Source organism: Cygnus atratus, chromosome 2 (genome assembly GCF_013377495.2).
Source record: "Cygnus atratus isolate AKBS03 ecotype Queensland, Australia chromosome 2, CAtr_DNAZoo_HiC_assembly, whole genome shotgun sequence".
Classification (NCBI taxonomy): domain Eukaryota; kingdom Metazoa; phylum Chordata; class Aves; order Anseriformes; family Anatidae; genus Cygnus; species Cygnus atratus.
In genome coordinates this window covers 63,984,212-64,003,866 of record NC_066363.1, presented here as the reverse complement: position 1 = coordinate 64,003,866, position 19,655 = coordinate 63,984,212, and the positions used below count along the sequence as shown (strand labels likewise).

The 19,655-nt window shown below is 43.2% G+C and overlaps 1 protein-coding gene across 8 annotated transcripts in view; it reads left to right on the top strand.

The window, feature by feature from the left end:
• The window catches only part of ELMO1 (engulfment and cell motility 1), a 306,907-nt gene that overhangs the window by 61,349 nt on the left and 225,903 nt on the right, over positions 1–19,655 (top strand). For 5 of the 8 annotated variants that reach the window (XM_035552367.2, XM_035552364.2, XM_035552368.2 and 2 more), the window contains one exon: positions 15,718–15,768. In XM_035552367.2, the coding sequence (XP_035408260.1) occupies positions 15,718–15,768 (51 nt within the window). Of the gene's footprint in view, positions 1–812; positions 852–10,488; positions 10,638–15,717; positions 15,769–19,655 lie in introns of those variants that run through there. The other 3 variants (XM_035552372.2, XM_035552374.2, XM_035552373.2) reach the window with 2 other exon arrangements.

Below are 19,655 nucleotides of genomic sequence, written 5' to 3'. Positions count from 1 at the left end.
GGACTGCTTTGCTAATTGTCCTAATTTGTGACACAGAATTTTTCAATATGCTAGACCCAACTGAACTTGCCTGTTGGCATTTAAACTCTGATTGTACAGTGAATATTTCCAAGAAGAGGGGTTGAGCAAATACACTGGTTTGTTGAAGGAATTTGTCCCAATGCAATCAGAAAAGCCTTTCAGGCTTTGCCTCTACCTTTGGTGGGTAGAATCCTGTTTTGGAGAACATAGATGTTTTCTGTTCTGCATGAAAGGAAGTGTGATGGCTTTTGGCTGCCTTTAGATTGCAACAAGGGTGGAAAAGGATGGTCTTCTAGAATATTTTGGATTGTACTGCAGAGAGGGCTTTGAGTTTGTTTATTCTCTACTGAAAACATGCAGTGTCTGACTCTGAGTCACATAAATATGAGAAGAGTTCTAAATGCCACCAGTATTACTCAGATGTCTGTGACTTTTATTAGATATTGTTCAATGTTTATCACTGCTTGTTGGATGGAGGCTATAAAGAGAGGCTTATACAGGCCGTCACCCCTTCTGCATATTTTCCTTCAATTGTGTGTGATAACATATTGTTGCTTCAGAAACATGAAAAACACCAGGGATGTGGACAAACACGTGCACTTTAATGAAGCTACAGCACTAAAGACTAGGTGGTTAAAGCACACGTTGTTTTAATCTGCCTCTTGCTATGAGATGACCAGAGCTCCTTTGCTCCAGTAACAACTTCTGATAAGTATTTTTTTTCCACTGCTCTCAAAGTATAATTGTATGTCTGTACGTATGCAGGAAAACTGTATTTATAGGTAATGTTTCTGCAGAGCCTGGGTGACTCCTGAATTGAGGCCTTGCAGGTAGGGATGACTTCAAAATATCACTACTTTTAAAATTAACAGAAAGAAAAGCAATTAGTGAAATTTTGTACAAGGTAACAAGAAACTTTGAAGTGAAAATGTTACAAATGTGGGACTGGCAACACATGGCTTACATTTATGTTTTTGTTTTGGGTGGCAAACAGAGCATCTGTGTTTTGGTTGTCACACAAAGAACTCTTTATCTTTTGTAGCTGACCTATAGTTCCTGATTATGCCATATATAAATAAAAACAACACCCATACAGTTCTTTCTTTTTTATTTATGATTGTATTTGGAAAAAAATGCCTCTACAGGAGTAAAAATAACTCCCTCAGACTGTATAAAGGTAGTCTTCTAACAAATCTTGAGCCAGGCTGTATTCCTCCTGGAGATGGGGCTTGTCACAGCAGATGCAGTCTGGACTGCTGCCTCCTGGGTTCTGGTTTGGCTACATCTGTGCCCCTGAAAGGGCAGTGGAAAATTTTAATGATTTATTTTGACAGTTGTTTTTAAAAAACAGTAGAAATGAAAGAAGTTATGTGAACAAGAAAATCAAGCAGGCATAGTGCCTAAGCTCAAGTCTAGCTGGTGTTTTAATCATAATGTCTTTGACTGGTATTGCATTATGATGTGTATTATTATATATATTTCTTAAGTCCTTTGTTATCAGGGAGAGGAGTTTCCTGATAGCTCAAACATCTGAAAGTCTGCCTCCTGAATCAGGATCTCATTGTGCTAGGTGCTGTATAGTAGAGAACAAAAAAAGTCACCTTTGCATCATTCTGACCAAGTTGTAGTTGAATAGATGCTAGTGTACATCAGGTGTAATAACTCAGGAACACTATAGATTCAACAAGGTCAGTTACAGGACAGAAAATGCTATATGAGGAGTAGAAAATGGGTGTATAATTGTGTATGCTAAAAGTGTTCTTGGGCTGAAAACCACAGCTTGGATATCTGTCCATTGTGTTCTTTGGTGGCAAAACTAGGAATCTGGGGAAAGGCAGCTGAGTGGCTCTATGCAGTGCATTTAAGGGTATGCCTCATTGTCACATCTTAAGGAGAACATGGTAGTGTCAGAGAAAATACAGAAGAAGGCAAGTGAAATGGTTGATGGGATTGAGCAGCTGCCTCACAATGCAAAGTTTCCTCAGTTTGGTGAGAAAAAAGGCCAGGAGGGGTCAGGATCAACATTTACCAAGTCAGGAAAGTAGTGGACAAGCTGAATGTGGAGCTGCCGTTATGAAATCTGCAAGATGAGAAGTAGGGAGTGCTTGACGAAAGCAGTTAGGGTGTCAGTTTAAAACAGATGAAGGTTCATGCAGCAGCCAATGAACATCTTGAACTTGAACAAAAGGTTGTAAAAGCAGGCATGGACGAAGTATAGATGTAGCCTCTAACATCTGTAGTGCAACAAATGTGGTTGCTGTGGAAGCATGAAGAGAGTGAAAGCAGTCAGATCATGATCCCGAGTGGCATTTGCTATTCTTACAGCTGGAGGTAGAATATGGGGTTTGATATTACAACAGGCTGACTTGGTAGCAATTTTTTTTAGGTTCATTTTTAGTCACCAAAAGCTTTAATAAGGTGAGAGTTAAAAGATGTGGATGTAATTATCAACATTGTATGTCTTGGCATGACAGGCCTGTACTGTTTTAGAAGAAATACTGAGGTAGTTAATCCTGTAATAATATTCATTTTCGGAGAAGCTGCTGGAAACAGGGAATATCTTACATTTCTTTACTTCAGAATTAAAGGATAGCATGTTCCTTGAAAAAACACAAAGCGCTAGCTTTGCCTACTGTTTAACTACCCCTATACAAAGACTGCAGAAGCTAGTAAATAAACCAAGTTGCACCCACGTTAGGGTTACAGGATATACCTGATCCTGTACAACTCTACAACCTGCAAACAGTGTGATTCTGCACATGACCTTCTAGCATGTGGGCTACCAACACTTTCCTTACCTGAGATCTACAGCCATGCAGCAGCATAGTCAATCATTCAATCTGAAAATTACCTCTTCCTCCCCACACTTCATTTACAAAAAGGAGGAAAAAATCCAGACCTTTCTTCTGCCAGATCCATGATTTGAACTAACTCACTTTCTAGCAATACAGTCACTGGGGTGCTAGAGAAGGGAATGAAAAAATCTGAACTACCATTTTCTCCAGCAACCTACGCTTACCCCAGCTTGAATACTGTTGAAACCACACCCTTAAAAAAAAAAGTCCCCCCCTTGCATGATTTACTCATCTAAAGGTGGAGTGATCTACAAAGACAACATCATTAGGTACCGTTTGTTCTGTAAAGCAGCAGAGCTATTACACTGTAGGCAGACATCCTTCTTATGGATTGCAAAAAAAAAGTTGCAAGATATTTTTAACCTGCATTGGTTCCCCAATTCAAGTAACCACAGAGTTGTACCAATAAGACAGAAGCAGGAGCCAGATAACAAGCAGCACCATCGTCCTCTGATAACTTGGAATATAAGAGCAGCACCCTGCAAAGTAAACATCAGGAAATGATAGACTTAGCTGGGCACATACTATTGTTGGTGAGATCATGTGGGGAAATGAGAAAAGGGAAGTGGAATGGACATTTAAAACAACAACAAAACAACGAATAAAAACAACGTGTGGGTTTTTGCTAAGTTTAAATCAGTTTTCTGATGCAGTTCACCCGATGCATTTACCCCTAGCAAAGAGGGGTCAGGGCAGGAGCTGTAGCTCCTTAAGCAGATGCTGTTACTGAGATAAAAAACTGAAGACCTAAGCCAAGGCGGTGGTTTGCAGTCGGTTTTGCCAAATAAAATCACAGTTTGCTATGATAAAGTAGCGTCTTGCTTTTCAGTCTCTTGGTTTTTCCTGCCTCCATTTTTGTGTGGCATAAACAGTCGTTTAACTACTTGATGAGTCCATGTGTGAACAAACCCAGCTGAAAATTTGTCATTCTGGGGTTTTGACTGGTTCTCTCCAATCCTTCCCTGGACATGATTCAAGGATCTTACACCATCCCTTACAGCAGATCATGCAGACTTTTTGTTAAGCAGATATAATGAATTAAAAGGGTACGAGATGATTCTCCTCTCCTCCACCACTCTGAAAAGTTGTCCAAAAAGTACTATAGCCAGCATTTTGGAAGTTGCAGGATTTCAGGAGTTGCAGGAAGGAGAGAGGTCAGAACCGTCCCCATTCAGTGTTGTGCTGTGATGTTTGTTCACTGCACCTTGTAAAACCATCTGTCCCTCTAAATAGGTGGTTGTTCAAGTATGAAGAGGAGTTAAAGAACATTTTTCTGTCAGATGGATCTTATACAGACCTGCTTCATATCAGCTGAACTGAAACAGTTGCACAGTGCTTGTGGCGTACTTGTACCTACGTTCAATTGCTATAACAAACATATTTTCAGAGCCTTTCCTTTTTAGTTTATTATACGTGAGGCAAAATTACAAATTTATTTCAGAAAAATAAACGTGTATGCAGCCTTAAAAACAAACAAAAAAACACACTTGTTGGTTCTCATCAGTCTTGATGTGGAACTAAATATATAACTAAATATATTGCTATACCACCTACTTAAAAAGGAGGTAAGCAAAAGAAGAATTAAGCTGTTCATAGTGGGACAGAAAGTTTAGCAGGTTGACAGGACAGAATGATTTTGTTTTTCTTTGGAAAATTTAGCCTGAGCCAAAAGTCCTAAAAAGTAAGTCCTAAAAACTTGAACTAACTTGCTGGAGAAGGATGACTACTGTTCTTGAAATCAGCCTGAATGAAGCAGGATTGGAAGTCATTTAGCACATAGATACTCAAATTTTGCTTCTGTCTACTGGAGAAATACACCAATGTCCACTGTTTATTGCTGTAGTCCGTAGGCTAGTATTAGCAGCAAGCATCAAGCAGGCCAGGAGCATGGCCAGTCTGACCTTGTGTGCTACCTGTAGTGTTAGCAATTTCTGAAAGATCTTGCAGGAGCCCCAAAACAGTAAGAAGTTTAAGAATATGAGGGGAATACCATGTCACACTGGTGGTAGAGAAAAGGAAAGGCTGGACATAGTTTGGTCCAGTTCAAGTCTGGATTGAAATCAGACATAAATACTCAGAATTTTTACTTTCATCTCACTGAAATTCAGTTGATCAATGAGAACAGATAAATGATTAAAATGTGAATGGAAAAAAAAACACCACCAACCTCCAAAAAACCTCAACCCTATAAGTGGTTCAGTTCTTGTCCTATCATTTGCATATACTCCCACACAGGGAGATTGTAATGGCATGGTGGAATTTCACATGAATGTACAATTGCAAGTTGTATTCAGCAAAAATTGGGTCACAAGCAAAAGCACCTTTGAGGAAGAACAAACACTAGTGGCTCCACACAGCTTGGGGAAGGCGGGAATTAGAAGGATGTCCTGTCTGCAAACACAGCAAGGAGCTGAGTAATGATAACGAAAGCAAAATTGAAGGCAACTCCCTTTGCAGAATAGCGCAAAAGTCTCTCAAAACAAATGGAGGCAACTCAGCATCTCCTCTCCTCCGTTTCATGCAACAAGCACATAGGGATGAAAAGGAGCAATTGATGTCATCTACCTGGACTTGTTCAAAGCATTTGACACTGTCTTGCATGACGTCCTTGTCTCTAAATTGGAGAGACATGGATGTGACAGAGGGACCACTCGGTGGATAAGGATTGGCTGGGTGGTCATACTCAAAGAATTGTGGTTGATGTCTTGATGTTCAGGTGGAGACCAGTGATGAATGGCATTCTTCAGGGGTTGCTATTGGTTTTGTTTCTGTTTAACGTCTTTGCAGCACAGCACAGAGGGGGTGGTGGCGTGGCTCTCTACATTAGAGAATCTTTTGATGTTGTGGAACTCCAGGCTGGGAATGATAAGGTTGAATCCCTGTGGGTTAGGATCCGCGGGAAGGCCGGCAAGGCTAGCGTCCTGGTCGGGGTCTGTTATAGACCGCCGAACCAGGATGAGGAGATGGATGAGGAGTTTTATAGGCAACTGACAGAAGTTGCAAAATCGTCGGCACTTGTCCTCGTGGGGGACTTCAGCTTCCCGGATATATCCTGGAAACACAACACGGCACAGAGAAAGCAGTCTAGGAGGTTTCTGGAGAGCGTGGGAGATAGCTTCCTGACGCAGCTGGTCAGTGAACCTACCAGGGGTGGTGCCCCGCTAGACCTTCTGTTTACAAACAGAGAAGGACTGGTGGGAGATGTGGTGGTCAGAAACTGTCTTGGACAGAGTGACCACGAAATGGTAGAGTTCTCTATTCTTGGCGAGGCCAGGAAGGGGACCAGTAAAACTGCTGTATTGGACTTCCGGAGGGCTGACTTTGAGCTGCTCAGGACGCTGGTTGGCCGAGTCCCTTGGGAGGCGGTTCTGAAGGGCAGAGGAGTCCAGGAAGGCTGGGCGCTCCTCAAGAAGGAAATCTTAACGGCACAGGAGCGGTCCGTCCCCATGTGCCCAAAGACGAGCCGGCGTGGAAGAAGACCGGCCTGGCTCAACAGAGAGTTGCGGCTTGTGCTTAGCAGAAAAAAGAGGGTTTATAATCTTTGGAAAAAAGGGCGGGCCACTGAGGAGGACTACAAGGATGTAGCGAGGCTGTACAGGGAGAAAATTAGAAAGGCCAAAGCTCATCTGGAGCTCAACCTGGCTACTGCCGTTAAAGACAACAAAAAATCCTGTTACAAATATATCAACGCGAAACGGAGGACTGAGGAGAATCTCCATCCTTTACTGGATGCGAGGGGAAACCTAGTTACTAAGGATGAGGAAAAGGCTGAGGTGCTTAATGCCGCCTTTGCCTCAGTCTTTAGCGGCAATACCGGTTGTTCTCTGGATACCCAGTGCCCTGAGCTGGCGGAAGGGGATGGGGAGCAGGATGTGGCCTTCGCTATTCATGAGGAAATGGTTGGCGACCTGCTAAGGAGCTTGGATGTGCGCAAGTCGATGGGGCCGGATGGGATGCACCCGAGGGTACTGAAAGAACTGGCGGAGGAGCTGGCCGAGCCGCTTTCCATCATTTATCGGCAGTCCTGGCTATCGGGGGAGGTCCCAGTTGACTGGCGGCTAGCCAATGTGACGCCCATCTATAAGAAGGGCCGGAGGGCAGACCCGGGGAACTATAGGCCTGTCAGTTTGACCTCAGTGCCAGGAAAGCTCATGGAGCAGATTATCTTGAGGGTCATCACGCGGTACTTGCAGGGCAAGCAGGCGATCAGGCCCAGTCAGCATGGGTTTATGAAAGGCGGGTCCTGCTTGACGAACCTGATCTCCTTCTATGACAAAGTGACGCGCTTGGTGGATGAGGGGAGGGCTGTGGATGTGGTTTACCTTGACCTCAGTAAGGCTTTTGACACCGTTCCCCACAACATTCTCCTCAAGAAACTGGCTGCTCGGGGCTTGGACTGGCGTACGCTTCGCTGGGTTAGAAACTGGCTGGATAGTCGGGCCCAGAGAGTTGTGGTGAATGGAGTCAAATCTGGTTGGAGGCTGGTCACAAGTGGTGTCCCCCAGGGCTCGGTACTGGGGCCGGTCCTCTTTAATATCTTTATCGATGATCTGGATGAGGGCGTCCAGTGCACCCTCAGTAAGTCTGCAGATGACACCAATCTAAGTGCGTGTGTCGATCTGCTCGAGGGCAGGAAGGCTCTGCAGGAGGATCTGGATAGGCTGGAGCGATGGGCTGAGGTCAACTGTATGAAGTTCAACAAGGCCAAGTGCCGGGTCCTGCACCTGGGGCGCAACAACCCCAAGCAGAGCTACAGGCTGGGAGATGAGTGGCTGGAAAGCTGCCTGGCCGAGAAGGACCTGGGAGTATTGGTTGATAGTCGGCTGAATATGAGCCAGCAGTGTGCTCAGGTGGCCAAGAAGGCCAACGGCATCCTGGCCTGTATAAGAAGCAGTGTGGCCAGCAGGTCTAGGGAAGTGATTGTGCCCCTGTACTCGGCTCTGGTGAGGCCGCACCTTGAGTACTGTGTTCAGTTTTGGGCCCCTCGCTACAGGAAGGACATGGAGGTGCTCGAGCGAGTCCAGAGAAGGGCGACCAAGCTGGTGAGGGGTCTGGAGAACAAGTCTTACGAGGAGCGGCTGAGGGAGCTGGGCTTGTTCAGCCTGGAGAAGAGGAGGCTCAGGGGCGACCTTATCGCTCTCTACAGTTACCTTAAAGGAGGCTGTAGTGAGGTGGGGGTTGGTCTGTTCTCCCACGTACCTGGTGACAGGATGAGGGGGAATGGGCGAAAGTTGCGACAGGGGAGTTTTAGGTTGGATGTTAGGAAGTTCTTCTTTACCGAAAGGGTTATTAAGCATTGGAACGGGCTGCCCAGGGAGGTGGTGGAGTCACCATCCCTGAAGGTCTTTAAAAGACGTTTAGATGTAGAGCTTAGCGATATGGTTTAGTGGAGTACTTAGTGTTAGGTCGGAGGTTGGACTCAATGATCTTGAGGTCTCTTCCAACCTAGAAATCTGTGTCTGTGTCTGTTGGTAACATGGACAGTGGGACTGAGCGTGCCCTCAGAAAGTTTGCTGATGGCACCAAGCTGTGTGGTGCGGTCGACATGCTGGAGGGAAGGGATGCCATCCAGAGGGACCTGGACAGGTTTGAGAGGTGGGCCTGCAGAATCACCAAGTGATAAGATGAGGGTAAATGGCCTCAAGTTGCACCAGGGAGGTTCACATTGGATATTAGGAGAAATTTCTTTACTGAAAGGGTTCTGTGGCATTGGAATAGGCTGTCTAGGGAAGTGGTTGAGTCACCACCATACCTGGAGGTCTTTAAGAAACATTTAGGTATAGGTTTGTAGCACAGTTTAGTGGTGGACTCGTCAGTACTATGTTAAAGGTTGTATTTTATGATCTTAGAGGTCTTTTCCAACCTGAATAATTCTATGATAAGGACACGGATGTGTTGGAGCATGTCCAGAGGATGGCTGTGAGGATGACCAGAGGGCTGGAACACCTCTCCTCAGAAGACAGGTTGAGGCAGTTGGGGTTGTTCAGCCTGGAGAAGAGAAGGCTTCAGGGAGACCTTAAAGCGGCCTTCCAGTACTTAAAGGGGCTTACAGAAATGGTGGGGAGGGACTCTTTGTCAGGGAGTGTAGTGTGATAGTACAAGGGGGGAACGGCTTTAAAATGAAAGAGAGTAGATTTAGACTAGTTATAAGGACAAAATTCTTCACTCAGAGGGTCGTGAGGCACTGGCAGAAGTTGCCCAGAGAAGCTGTGGATGCCCCATCCCTGGAAATGTTTAAGGCCAGGCTGGATAGGGTCTTGGGCAACCTGGTCTGGTGGGAGGTGTCTCTGCCCATGGCAGAGGAGTTGGAACTGGGTGATCCTTGGGGTCACTTTCAACCCAAATGATTCTATGATAAAGGTGGCAGGAAAGAAGATTTAAAAAGCATAGGGAGTCTTCAAAGGCATCAGATTAAAAAAAAAAAAAAAAGTAATGAAATTGTGACTGACTAAGAATAGACTGCTATCAATAAGCAGATGAACGAAATGTCCTTATGTTTAAAAGACAACATTAAAAATGGCAGCATTATCATCGTGGGCTGAGCATAGCTTGGAACTGGCTCACAAAACCCCTCAGTGAGTAAGCTTGTATTCCCAATAGTTGCTCTGATGCGAGGATAAGAGTCACCACATCCTCTGTCTCTAGCAGTGAAGCTAGCATGAACTATGCTCTTTCCCAGCCCCATACTCCTGCGAGGCCCCTGCATTGTGGTTTATCACACCCTCTGATCTGAAAAGATGACTATTTGAAGGCTGTGTTGTAAATTGAACGGTTGCAGTGATCCAGACCTTTGTCTCCCTTCGCCACAAATTCTTGTGTCATGGCAAAAAGATGCTCTCTAGGTAGTTCACAACAGCAGTTGTGATACCCGACGTTTACTTGCTGCTGCAGCACTTTGAGTCAATGATTTAAGAGAGACTTGTCAGCAAGGACTCCACTTCTTCTCCTGACTTGTAACTTTAATTATTATTATGTATGAACAAAAATGACAATTATGTAGCATTTTTGCCCTTCTTTACTACTTGTCCATACTCATCCCGGTGAAAATGTTAGACTTGATAACTCTGTAACATCAAGTATAATTCATAGCTCTAATTTTTTATTGCTGGGTCAGCTTGGAGGAAGATGTAATAAAATAACAGTAGTGTGGAAATAGGGAACAATTAACTACTTAATGTAAATATGTAAAGAATTCTGAATTTCTTGGCTATTATTCTTTCGTTTGGTCAGAGGTGTCTGTGAAGAAAACTGGTCAAGGGTAAAAATAATGCTGAGTGAGCTATAACCCCAGGAATCAATGCTTGTAGGTCATCCTCAAATATGTTAAGCAAACATTCCATTCCAATCAATTGCAGTGAGCTGAATCATGAGGCATTTTGCTGGGTATAACAGGTTATTAAAGTGATAAGACAAATACATGGCAAAATAAACCTCAGTTTTACTTGGTAAGTTTTCCAAAGTGTGTCTCCAGAAAAATTCTGAGTAAATGACTTGACTGTTTCGATAGGAATTTTTGAAAGCAAATGTACATACCTTCATCCTTTAGTCAGGGTTTGGTGGACTCCTAATGCTCTGCTAACCTTGCTGTTTAAATGCAAGCCTTCTGCATGTGATTTGGACAAAATATTCTATGGCACAATAAAGGCAAAGCTTTGGGAAGGAACATAATCTGATGGCAGATAGCATAGGTTCGTGTTGCTCCAGCCAGTGGATGTGGAAGTCAGAGAGCCCTAAGAAGAGAATACAAAGCAAACAGTCCAGGTATCTTCTACTTCCTGCAGTGTTTTGTAGTTTTTGTATTTATGCGATTGTATTTGCATGTCTGTTGAAAACTCAGCTTGGAAAGTGTCATGCAAATGTATGGTGCTTGGAAATGCTACATATTTGGTTAGAATAAAATCTTGTGAGTGTAGGTTCTTGCAAGGTGTAATATTTCAAGTGGGGTTTATTTGTATCCATAATACAACTGCTGTTTTAGGCCTAGGTAACATTTATAACAAGTCTATTTTCTTGTTGCAGAGTTTCTTTAGGGGCATTTTGGATAGTGATGTTTAAGTAGTTACTTTCTGCTCAGGAATAAGCTTTCCTAATGCAGATCGACATCAACGTCTACAAACATGATGTACACGAGAAGCAGAGAGATCAGAAATATCTTGGAAGAGGTCTTCCCTGGCCCCTCATTTGGTGGTGTGCCCTGTCCTGAATAGCTGTGGTGCATACAAGGGCAATTACCAAAGGCAGGCTGCTGTGCTGGAATGACGTTCTGTTAAGGCAATCCACAGGATGCTGTCGCTAATGCTAAGCAGATTAACTGTGTATAAACGTTGCGATTGCAATTAACTGGCATGCTGAATACTGCACCACACAGTTCGTGTGGGAAATTCTCTTGGCTTAATTGTACACTTAGATGCTGTTACGTGGTAGGCACTTCAGTCATTATGTAATATGGATAAACAAAACTGGATTTTTGATTGGGGAATATCTCACTCTTTGCAAGGTTTGGCTAGCCTCCTGCATTAGAAACTTGATGCTGTGAAAAATTCCAGATAAAAGGCACTGTCAGTTTTCCTTAAGCCTTTGTCTAAATTGGAAATTGAAGACTAGCTGGCTATCTCTTGTGATAGCAGCAACTGAATGCATGGCATAGGACAGACCGATGCTTTTGCTGTGAGCCAGGGGTGATTAGAGAAAGGTCTTGTGGGCTGTGGGCTCTGACCTGTGGTGGAATTTGGAGTATGAAATCTTTGGTGTTTCAGATTCATCTTGGTAAATAGACAGAAAGACCGTAAACAAAACTTCCAAGGATGCTTTTATGTATTGTGTGTTCTCTTATACCTGTGCTATTTTATATAGCACCTGCTGACATACAGTCACTCTGGAGAATAGTACTGCCCTTGTCTGTTTGTGGTATCTGAACTTCAGCGAGGTTATCAGCTTCCCTTTTTACACTTGTTTTAAATTCATTGGACTGTGGAGAGAATAGGGTGTTTTTAACAAGATCTTTCTCACTTGTTTAAATTGCTTGTGGACTTATGTAATTAGTTTTTTTGTTTTAACTTGTTTACTTGACTGTGTAGAGAGCATTTCAGATTTAGTCTAACTTTTCATGGGTTAGGGTTTCAGCTTGTGATAAAACTACTGTAAGTGAACAAACTGGTGCATGCTTTCAGTCCGAAGTGACTGCAAAATGTAATTCTCTCTCTCACACAAACACACACAGGAGTGTACAGAATGATGGAGGAGCCTCCCTACCCCCCTTTAGCAGTACTCAGCTGCTCAGTAAATGCCTTGGGGCTCCTGAGACCATAGTGTTAGCCTCCTCACAGAAAACCCAGCACCTTGTGTTTTGCAATGGACTAAGAGTGTTTGCACATATGCTTGTTGTGGCCCAGATGAAGTGACTTAACTTGTTAAACCACAAACTCATTTGTTCATCTCATTTGGTAGTTCATGTTAGTTGCAGCAGGAAACATGATAAACTCTGTGCTTAAAGTTATTCTGCTGAAAAAATAAGCCTGTGTGGGTGCTCTTTATTTGTTTAAGAACAGTCTATTTACTTAGCTCCAGCACTTTCATAATGATATTACTGGACTTTCACTTTTCATAGAACCATACAATCATTTAGGTTGGGAAATACCTTAAGATCATCAAGTCCACCATCAACCTAACACTACCACCTCTAAACCATGCTGCTAAGTGCCATATCCACATGTCTCTTAAATACCTCTAGGGCTGGAGACCCCACCACATCCCTGGGCAGCCCCTTCCAAGGCCTGGCCACCCTCTCTGAGAGGAAATCCTTCTTGACACCCAGCCTAACCTCCCCCTGGTGCAGTTCAGGGCTGTCACCTCGCATCCTGTCATTTGTCACCTGAGCAAGGAGAGTGACACGCTGCTCCTGGGTGCGGCCTCCTGTCAGGCAGCTGTGGAGAGCGGGGAGCTCTGCCCTTAGCCTCCTCCCCTCCAGGCCGAGCAGCCCCAGGGCCCCCAGCCGCTCCTCACCCCTCTTGTTTTCTCTTCACCAGTTTTGGTGCTCTTCTCTGTATACGCTCAAGCAACCCAAATCTTTTGTGTGGTCAGGGGCCCAAAACTGAGCACAGCGCTAGAGGTGCGGCCTCACCAGAGCTGAGTACAGGAGGACAATCCCTTCCTGCTGGCCACACGATTTCTGATGCAGGCCAGGATGGCACTGGCCTTCTCAGCCACCAAGGCACACCACTGGCTCATGTTCATCCCGCTGTCAACCAGCACCCCCAGGTCCTTTTCTGCTGGCAAGTTTCCAGCCACTCTTCCTCAAGCCTATATGGCTGCATGGGGTTGTTATGACCCAAGTGCAGCACCCAGCACTTAGCCTTGTTGAATCCCATACAAAAGATACAAGTAGACATGGCCCATCGATCCAGCCTATCCAGATCCCTCTACAAAGCCTTCCTACCCTCAAGTAGAGGTCAACACTCCCACCCAACTTGGTGTCTGCAAAGTCACTGAGGGTGCACTCGATCCCCTCGTCAAGAGCGCTGATAAAAATGTTAAACAGAACCAGCCCCAGTGCTGAGCCCTGGGGGATACCACTGGTGAACAGCCTCCAGCTGGCTTTAAGTCCATTCACTGTGGTCCTTCAGGCCAGACTGCCCAGCCAGATTTTTACTAAATGAACAATACCTCTATCCAAGCCATGAGCAGCCAGTTTCTCCAGGAGAATGCTGTGGGAAACAGTACCAAATGTTTTGCTATAGACCACAGCCTTTTCCTTGTCCACTAAACATGTCATCATATCATAGAAGGAGATCAGTTTCATCAAACAGGACCTACATTTCATGAACCCATGCTGGCTGAGCCTGATCACCTGGTTGTCCTTCACTTTTATTTTATTTATTTATTTATTTTTGCGTGTGATTGGTACAGTTTAAGCTGTTTAAGTATTATCTGGTTTTCTGTTTTTAATGTTGTTGCATGCTGGGATTTGCTGCCTTAAAAGTAAAACTGATATAACTCCATGTGCACATACATACGTGCATACTCTGGCCTAACCCAGCTGAGGTCCAGTGATTTAGCCTAAGATGTTGGTGGAGATGAAGTTAGCCTACACTGACTGTGTCCTGAAGCAATTACTCATATTCAATTCCACAAATCAGGAGGTGGTAACAGTTTAAGCTGCCACAAGTGTTTGCAAAGTGAGTTTGTTTCAACGTTGATTTGGGTTCAACCACACAAATGCACTCTTGCCACCTCATACAGATTCCTTAGACATGATGAGGTGTAGCTTTGTCTGATGCTGTTTTACTACTGGAGGAGCAAATCTGGCACTTTGTTAGTGTTATCTCTGCTGTGTAATGAGCCACTCACCTTTTTTTTTTTTTTTTTTTTTTTAACCCTCTCTGGAGTAGAGTCTGGCTGGCATCCATTGGGCTGTTCTGGCAGGAAGGCAATGACACTATCAGGAGGAGACTGCTAGGGGCTCAGATGAGTTAGCTGCATATGTAAGCAATGATGCCGTAAAAAATGTCTCTCTTGTACCCGCTGTGTTGTCTGACACTTTAAGTATTTCATTTAGAGTGAAGAAGTGTTGTGGGTGGAGGGTGATCTTGCGGGTAGCTAGAACCAATCCCATAGAGGACTTAGGTACCAAGAAAGAGACAATGTACTGGAGTTTTATTTTGGGACTGCTTGACCTGGTTTCAAGCAAGATTTATCCTGTTTTTAGCATTTTGGATTTGAGATTTATCTAACTGGGAGCTGTAAGGATGAAATGAAATTGGGAGAAGTTGCCTGAGAAGAAATACACCTTGATTTATTTGTGTAAACATCAGTCTGCAGAAAGCCTGCAAGGTGTTTTTTAGAACAAAATTAACTCTTATCTCTCGAACTGTTAGGGATTCCTCACATTCCTTTGACAAATGAGGATATTGGCCCATGAACAAACTAATGAACCATGAATGCAGCTGTGAGTGTATGTTGCGTTGCGCAGAGGTGGTCAGTACCTGTTAGTATGCTCTTTGTGCTGGGTACTGCTGCAGTGTTGACCTGTGGTGAACAGAAGGTAGCTTACTGATAGAGGTGCAAGTCTCCCTTGTGCTTACCACAGGGTAAGGCCATGCACATGGGCATTGGCCATAATGTTGTGAGGAGACTGTAAGCATGCACCATAACTTATGCCATGGTAACTTTTTCATCTACACGTAGCTTTAGTTTAATTGAACATCTTATGTGAGATTAACAAAGAGAAAATGTTTAATGCCCCCTCTTTCTGTCAGCAGGGTAAGGAGAATGGCTTATGGCATGTTTGAACTTTACTTACCACTAACAGCAGGGCTTTTTAAAATTTATTTTGTATTTAATTTGAGGGAGACTGCAAAGTTGTGGTGGCAGAGCTCAGTGGTTGGTTCCAGTGGTTTAAGTCAGCATGTTCTTGTTACAGAAAACAGAGAGCCAGTGGGATAAAACTTAAGTCCTGCAGATGTTTAATGACAGGTTTCAGCAAACTTACGAACTCCTCAACTATGTATCACAGTATCAGAGCCAGACACCATGGACAGTATATTTCAAATAAACATTTAGAAGTTGCCAGTGGAAGCTAAACTTTGCAAAATATGAAGTCATTCTCAAAAGGGTTTAGATCTGTTAAATATCATGTGAATAGCCACCTATTTCTTGAAGCTAATGTTTGTATGCCTAAATCAGGAACATACTGCATGCATGTTAGCTCACATGTGGAAGGGGGAAGCTTTTGCACATAGACAAGGGAAAGTACTGTTGCTGTTTCAGTGTGGCATTCTGTTTAATGCGCATTTCATCTTTTTATATGTCTTAAGGAAATCCTTGTGTTTTTTTTCTCTTTCAGAATCGTAATGAGATAAAAAATGGAGCAATCCTTCGGTTAACAACATCTCCAGTAAGTTACCATTCTGTTCTTCTCTCCCTTCAAAGTAAAGATTTGATTAGTAGAATCACTGTGAAGTGATTTATATATTTTCAAGCTTTAGCCACACTTTATCCCACAATCGCCCTACAAAGGACAGTGATGGTGTGGTCACAAGAAGACTGTATGTGTTGATCTCTTTTTTTGAGTTGTGGGTTGGGATGGTGTCTCTTTAGTGAAATTTTGTGATAGGGTTGGCACAGTGGGGTGTTCTTTGTCTTTTGCTTCTCTTCCACTGGGAAGAGCTTTCATGTCCAAGATACCTCTGCTTCCCTGCTGGAACTGCAGCCTCACTCAAGTTCTCCTGTCCTGCCCAAGAGCTCTGAGCCAAGAGAAAAGCCTGAGGGTTGGATATGGGAGCTCTTCTGGGCAGTGCAGGTCAGAGCTTTCCTGCTGTTGGGGTTTCTACTGAGTGAGCAGCAGCTATAATGTTGAGATTTTACTGTTTTGTCTTTATTTTTTCAATACCACCTCCTTGCCAGCTCCTCAAAAAGCATAGCAGAGTTGCTGGTTGCCTTGTAATGGCCTGTTTTCCTGCTGAGTTGAGCCATGCTGTTGCCACATGCTGAAAGCCACTATTAGTCCCAGAAGATGTATTTCTCTGGCAGCAGCAATCACATTTCCTTACTGACAAGCATAGTGTGCCATTAAAATGGTTTACCAATTTGTGGTGGTGTTTTAGCTTCTGCAGAATCATTGCATTCTTATGGCCAAAATCTGCCCCCATGTACTGCAGCTCATTTAAGCAGGGAAGACAGAGCTGGGGTGCTTTAAATTTTGGCTTCTGTTGAACCTGTTAAGAGCGGTGTCAGATGCAAAATCTTGTTTATCTAGAAGCTACATGGAGATACATACTCGATGGGCCACTTTTCAGCTGTAGGACCTACCCTCAATGTAAAAAAAAAAAAAAAAAAAGAGAAATGTATGTTGCTAAAAATTTCCTAGGTCCTCCAGATACCATATGCATTTTCACTTGTCCCCAGCATGCTTAACTTGATGGTGATTTATATTAAATTTAGGAGGAGACTGAGTTTGTAATGCATGTTTGTGTATACATAGAAATTGAAGAAGCCGTTATGAAAACACATGCATGCCTCTGAAGTTTTTGGTTAAGTGTATCTATGTGAGTGTGTCCTCTTAACAGAAAGCACACCTAAGCAGCAGCTGTCTGAACAAAGACAAGAGATTTCCATTATCCTTTGTCATCTTTTTCACGGTCATATACAGAGCTTTACAGCTGTAGGAGTAAGAGCCATGGTCTTAAGCTGCTGTTGTCAGAGTCTGTGACTCCAAAGCTTCTTGCTATATGTCATCAGAACAGCCTTGTACATGAGAAACCACTTACCTGTGAAGTAAACCCCATCTGGTGGAGCTTCCTAAGAAACAGAAAGCCCCGGCACCAGCTCCTAACCTTTGGGACTTGTAAGAACAAATATCCACTCCACCGAAAAAGGGCTATTTACTGGCCAGATGTGGGATGTCGTGAAAGCAAAACAACATCTGTGGTTCATCAGGAACCAGTGTGGTCCAAATGCACTGCATCATTCTTCTGTGTAACCACAACGTGGAGTGACAGTATGAGATGACTCATGGAATCCTTCCCCATCTCAAAATCCACAATGAGTTGCACCATGCAAAACTGAACTGAAGCTGTGCTTTGACGCATCTGTGGAAATAGCTGTCTGTCTGCATGGTCACTTGTGCAATTGGAAATATGACCTTCAAACAGAAGACAACTTTTGGATTTATAATGCTTTCTACTAATAGCTGTGGGCAGGAAGGCAGGGCCTTGCATAAGATTCTCCTGTGCTTGTTCTGTTTCTTTGGTCATCTGCCTTAGGTTCAGTCAGCCAAGACAGGGCTCCTTAGGATATTGGGCTGTTACCCATTTTCTACCAAGTTAGGGACCATGCTTGCACAAGCCTACAGTTAAGAGTGACACAGGGATCCTAATCTGCCATCCTGTTATGAGCTAGAAGGCCAGTCTAGTTTCTAGTTGTCAGTATTGACATTTATCCCTAAACCAGGGCTTATTATCTTTTTTTTTTTTTAGTTAACTTTTTCCCATAATCAGGGAAGTAACTTGGATGGAGGTTTTAAAGGTCTGGGTTGGTTTTTGTCAGATTAAAGAGTATTTGTATTCTTTAAATAGAGGTAAAATAAAGTTCTGCATGTTCCCGTACTAGAATAGTGTCTTTGCTTTGAAGGTACTGCCGAAGTGGTCATCATAGAGGTACCTAAAATAGATAGATTAAAGGCTTCCAAGCTGTGGTTTTTAGGCTGGTGACCCACACAATGCTTGTATTTAACCCTGAGAAGCTAACAGGCCATCTGTTTCCATTTTTTCCTCTGAAATTCTGTGTGAAAGCAACTGTAGATGGAGGAGATAATGTGAAGAGCAGGCTGCAAGATATACTTCTGCAATATGGGGATGATGCTTTCCTAGCTTCCAGGGCTAGGTGGAAAATGTTTTTCTCATACTTTGATAATATTAAGATTCTAAATTTTTCCTTTTTTCCCCCCCTCTGTATCAGTATAAAGCTGAAATTATCTCCTCCTCCCCTCAGACAAAGAAAATGGTAGCAAAAACACTCTGTGTAGAGGTTGGGGAATTTGAAAGGAGGGAAAGAAAGATTAAAAGAAGTGAAGAGGAGCCCCATACAAATTATCTGGTGCCTGGGACCAGTGGTCCCAGGATGGGACCATGGATCTGGTGTCCATGTAGCTTCAGAGAGGTCCAAGCTTTCTACTTTCTGGCTATTGTGGGCAAGAAAAATCTGTCCTGAACTTCACAAGCCTTTTGAGGAAACTTTTTTGAAGAGTTGAGAGGAATAGTTACGGCCAGGTCTGAAGGCTGCAGGAAATTAAAACACATTTCTAGTTCTTAATTTTCATGTAATATAATAGCATCAGAAGCAAAAGTCAGGCTATACCCATTCACAGTTGCGTGCCATCAGTCATTGGGAGTTGAGTGAGAAGGACAAGACAGGATCTTTTGAGTTCTGTTGCTGTTAGTCTGAAGTTGTGTATTGCTCATGTACCCATTACAGGTACTATTAAAGATTAAAATGGTGGGGTGAGGGGAAGGAGAAATCTAGGAGAAACACAACAGTATTTTTGGGTTGGCTTCCTTAAAATTAGGATTAGAAATCCAACTTCCCATTATCTAAATGAAATACTTGCTCTTTTTGAATCTCAAATTCAGATAATTTTGTGTGTGTGTATAAGTCTCTTTTTTTCCCCCTGAAATTCATTGTTAATACTGCAAGAGCAAAACTGCATTTCTGGTGTGCTGCTAAATCCATTATAAATGCTTGCCTTCAGAGATTTATGACGTGTCTATTTTAGACTTCTTTGAGTTAGAACTTTGCAAACGCCAGTTGTTGGGCCTGGTGGGAATTTGAACTGCCTCTTTGTTTCCGCAGGTCTGTTTGCTAAGTTTGTGCAATTCTCTGAAAGGCAGTTTTTTTCTAAACAATGCTATTTTTTCCTCTATAAACCACTCACCACACAGACACTATGTTTCCTAGGTAACTTGGATACAGATTGAATTTCTCTCATATTATCTTTGTTCCTATATCATCTTTCTCATTTATTTTTTTGCCATCCTATCATCTTTCTTAACAATTCTTTGTGCTGTTGTGTGTTTTTGCTGTTCTCCATGACCTGTTTCCCGCCCTTGTCCATTTGCATTTCTGAAGGGACTCATCCAATGTTTTTTGTGCAACAATCTTTTTTTGTATTTGAACATATGTGACAGGTGAAATGCCAGATTGTTATTGTCTATTTTGTGATATCCTTATTCCAGTGGATGATGGGTAGGTGTATAAATGAGCTCTAATTACTCCTGAGTGTGAGAC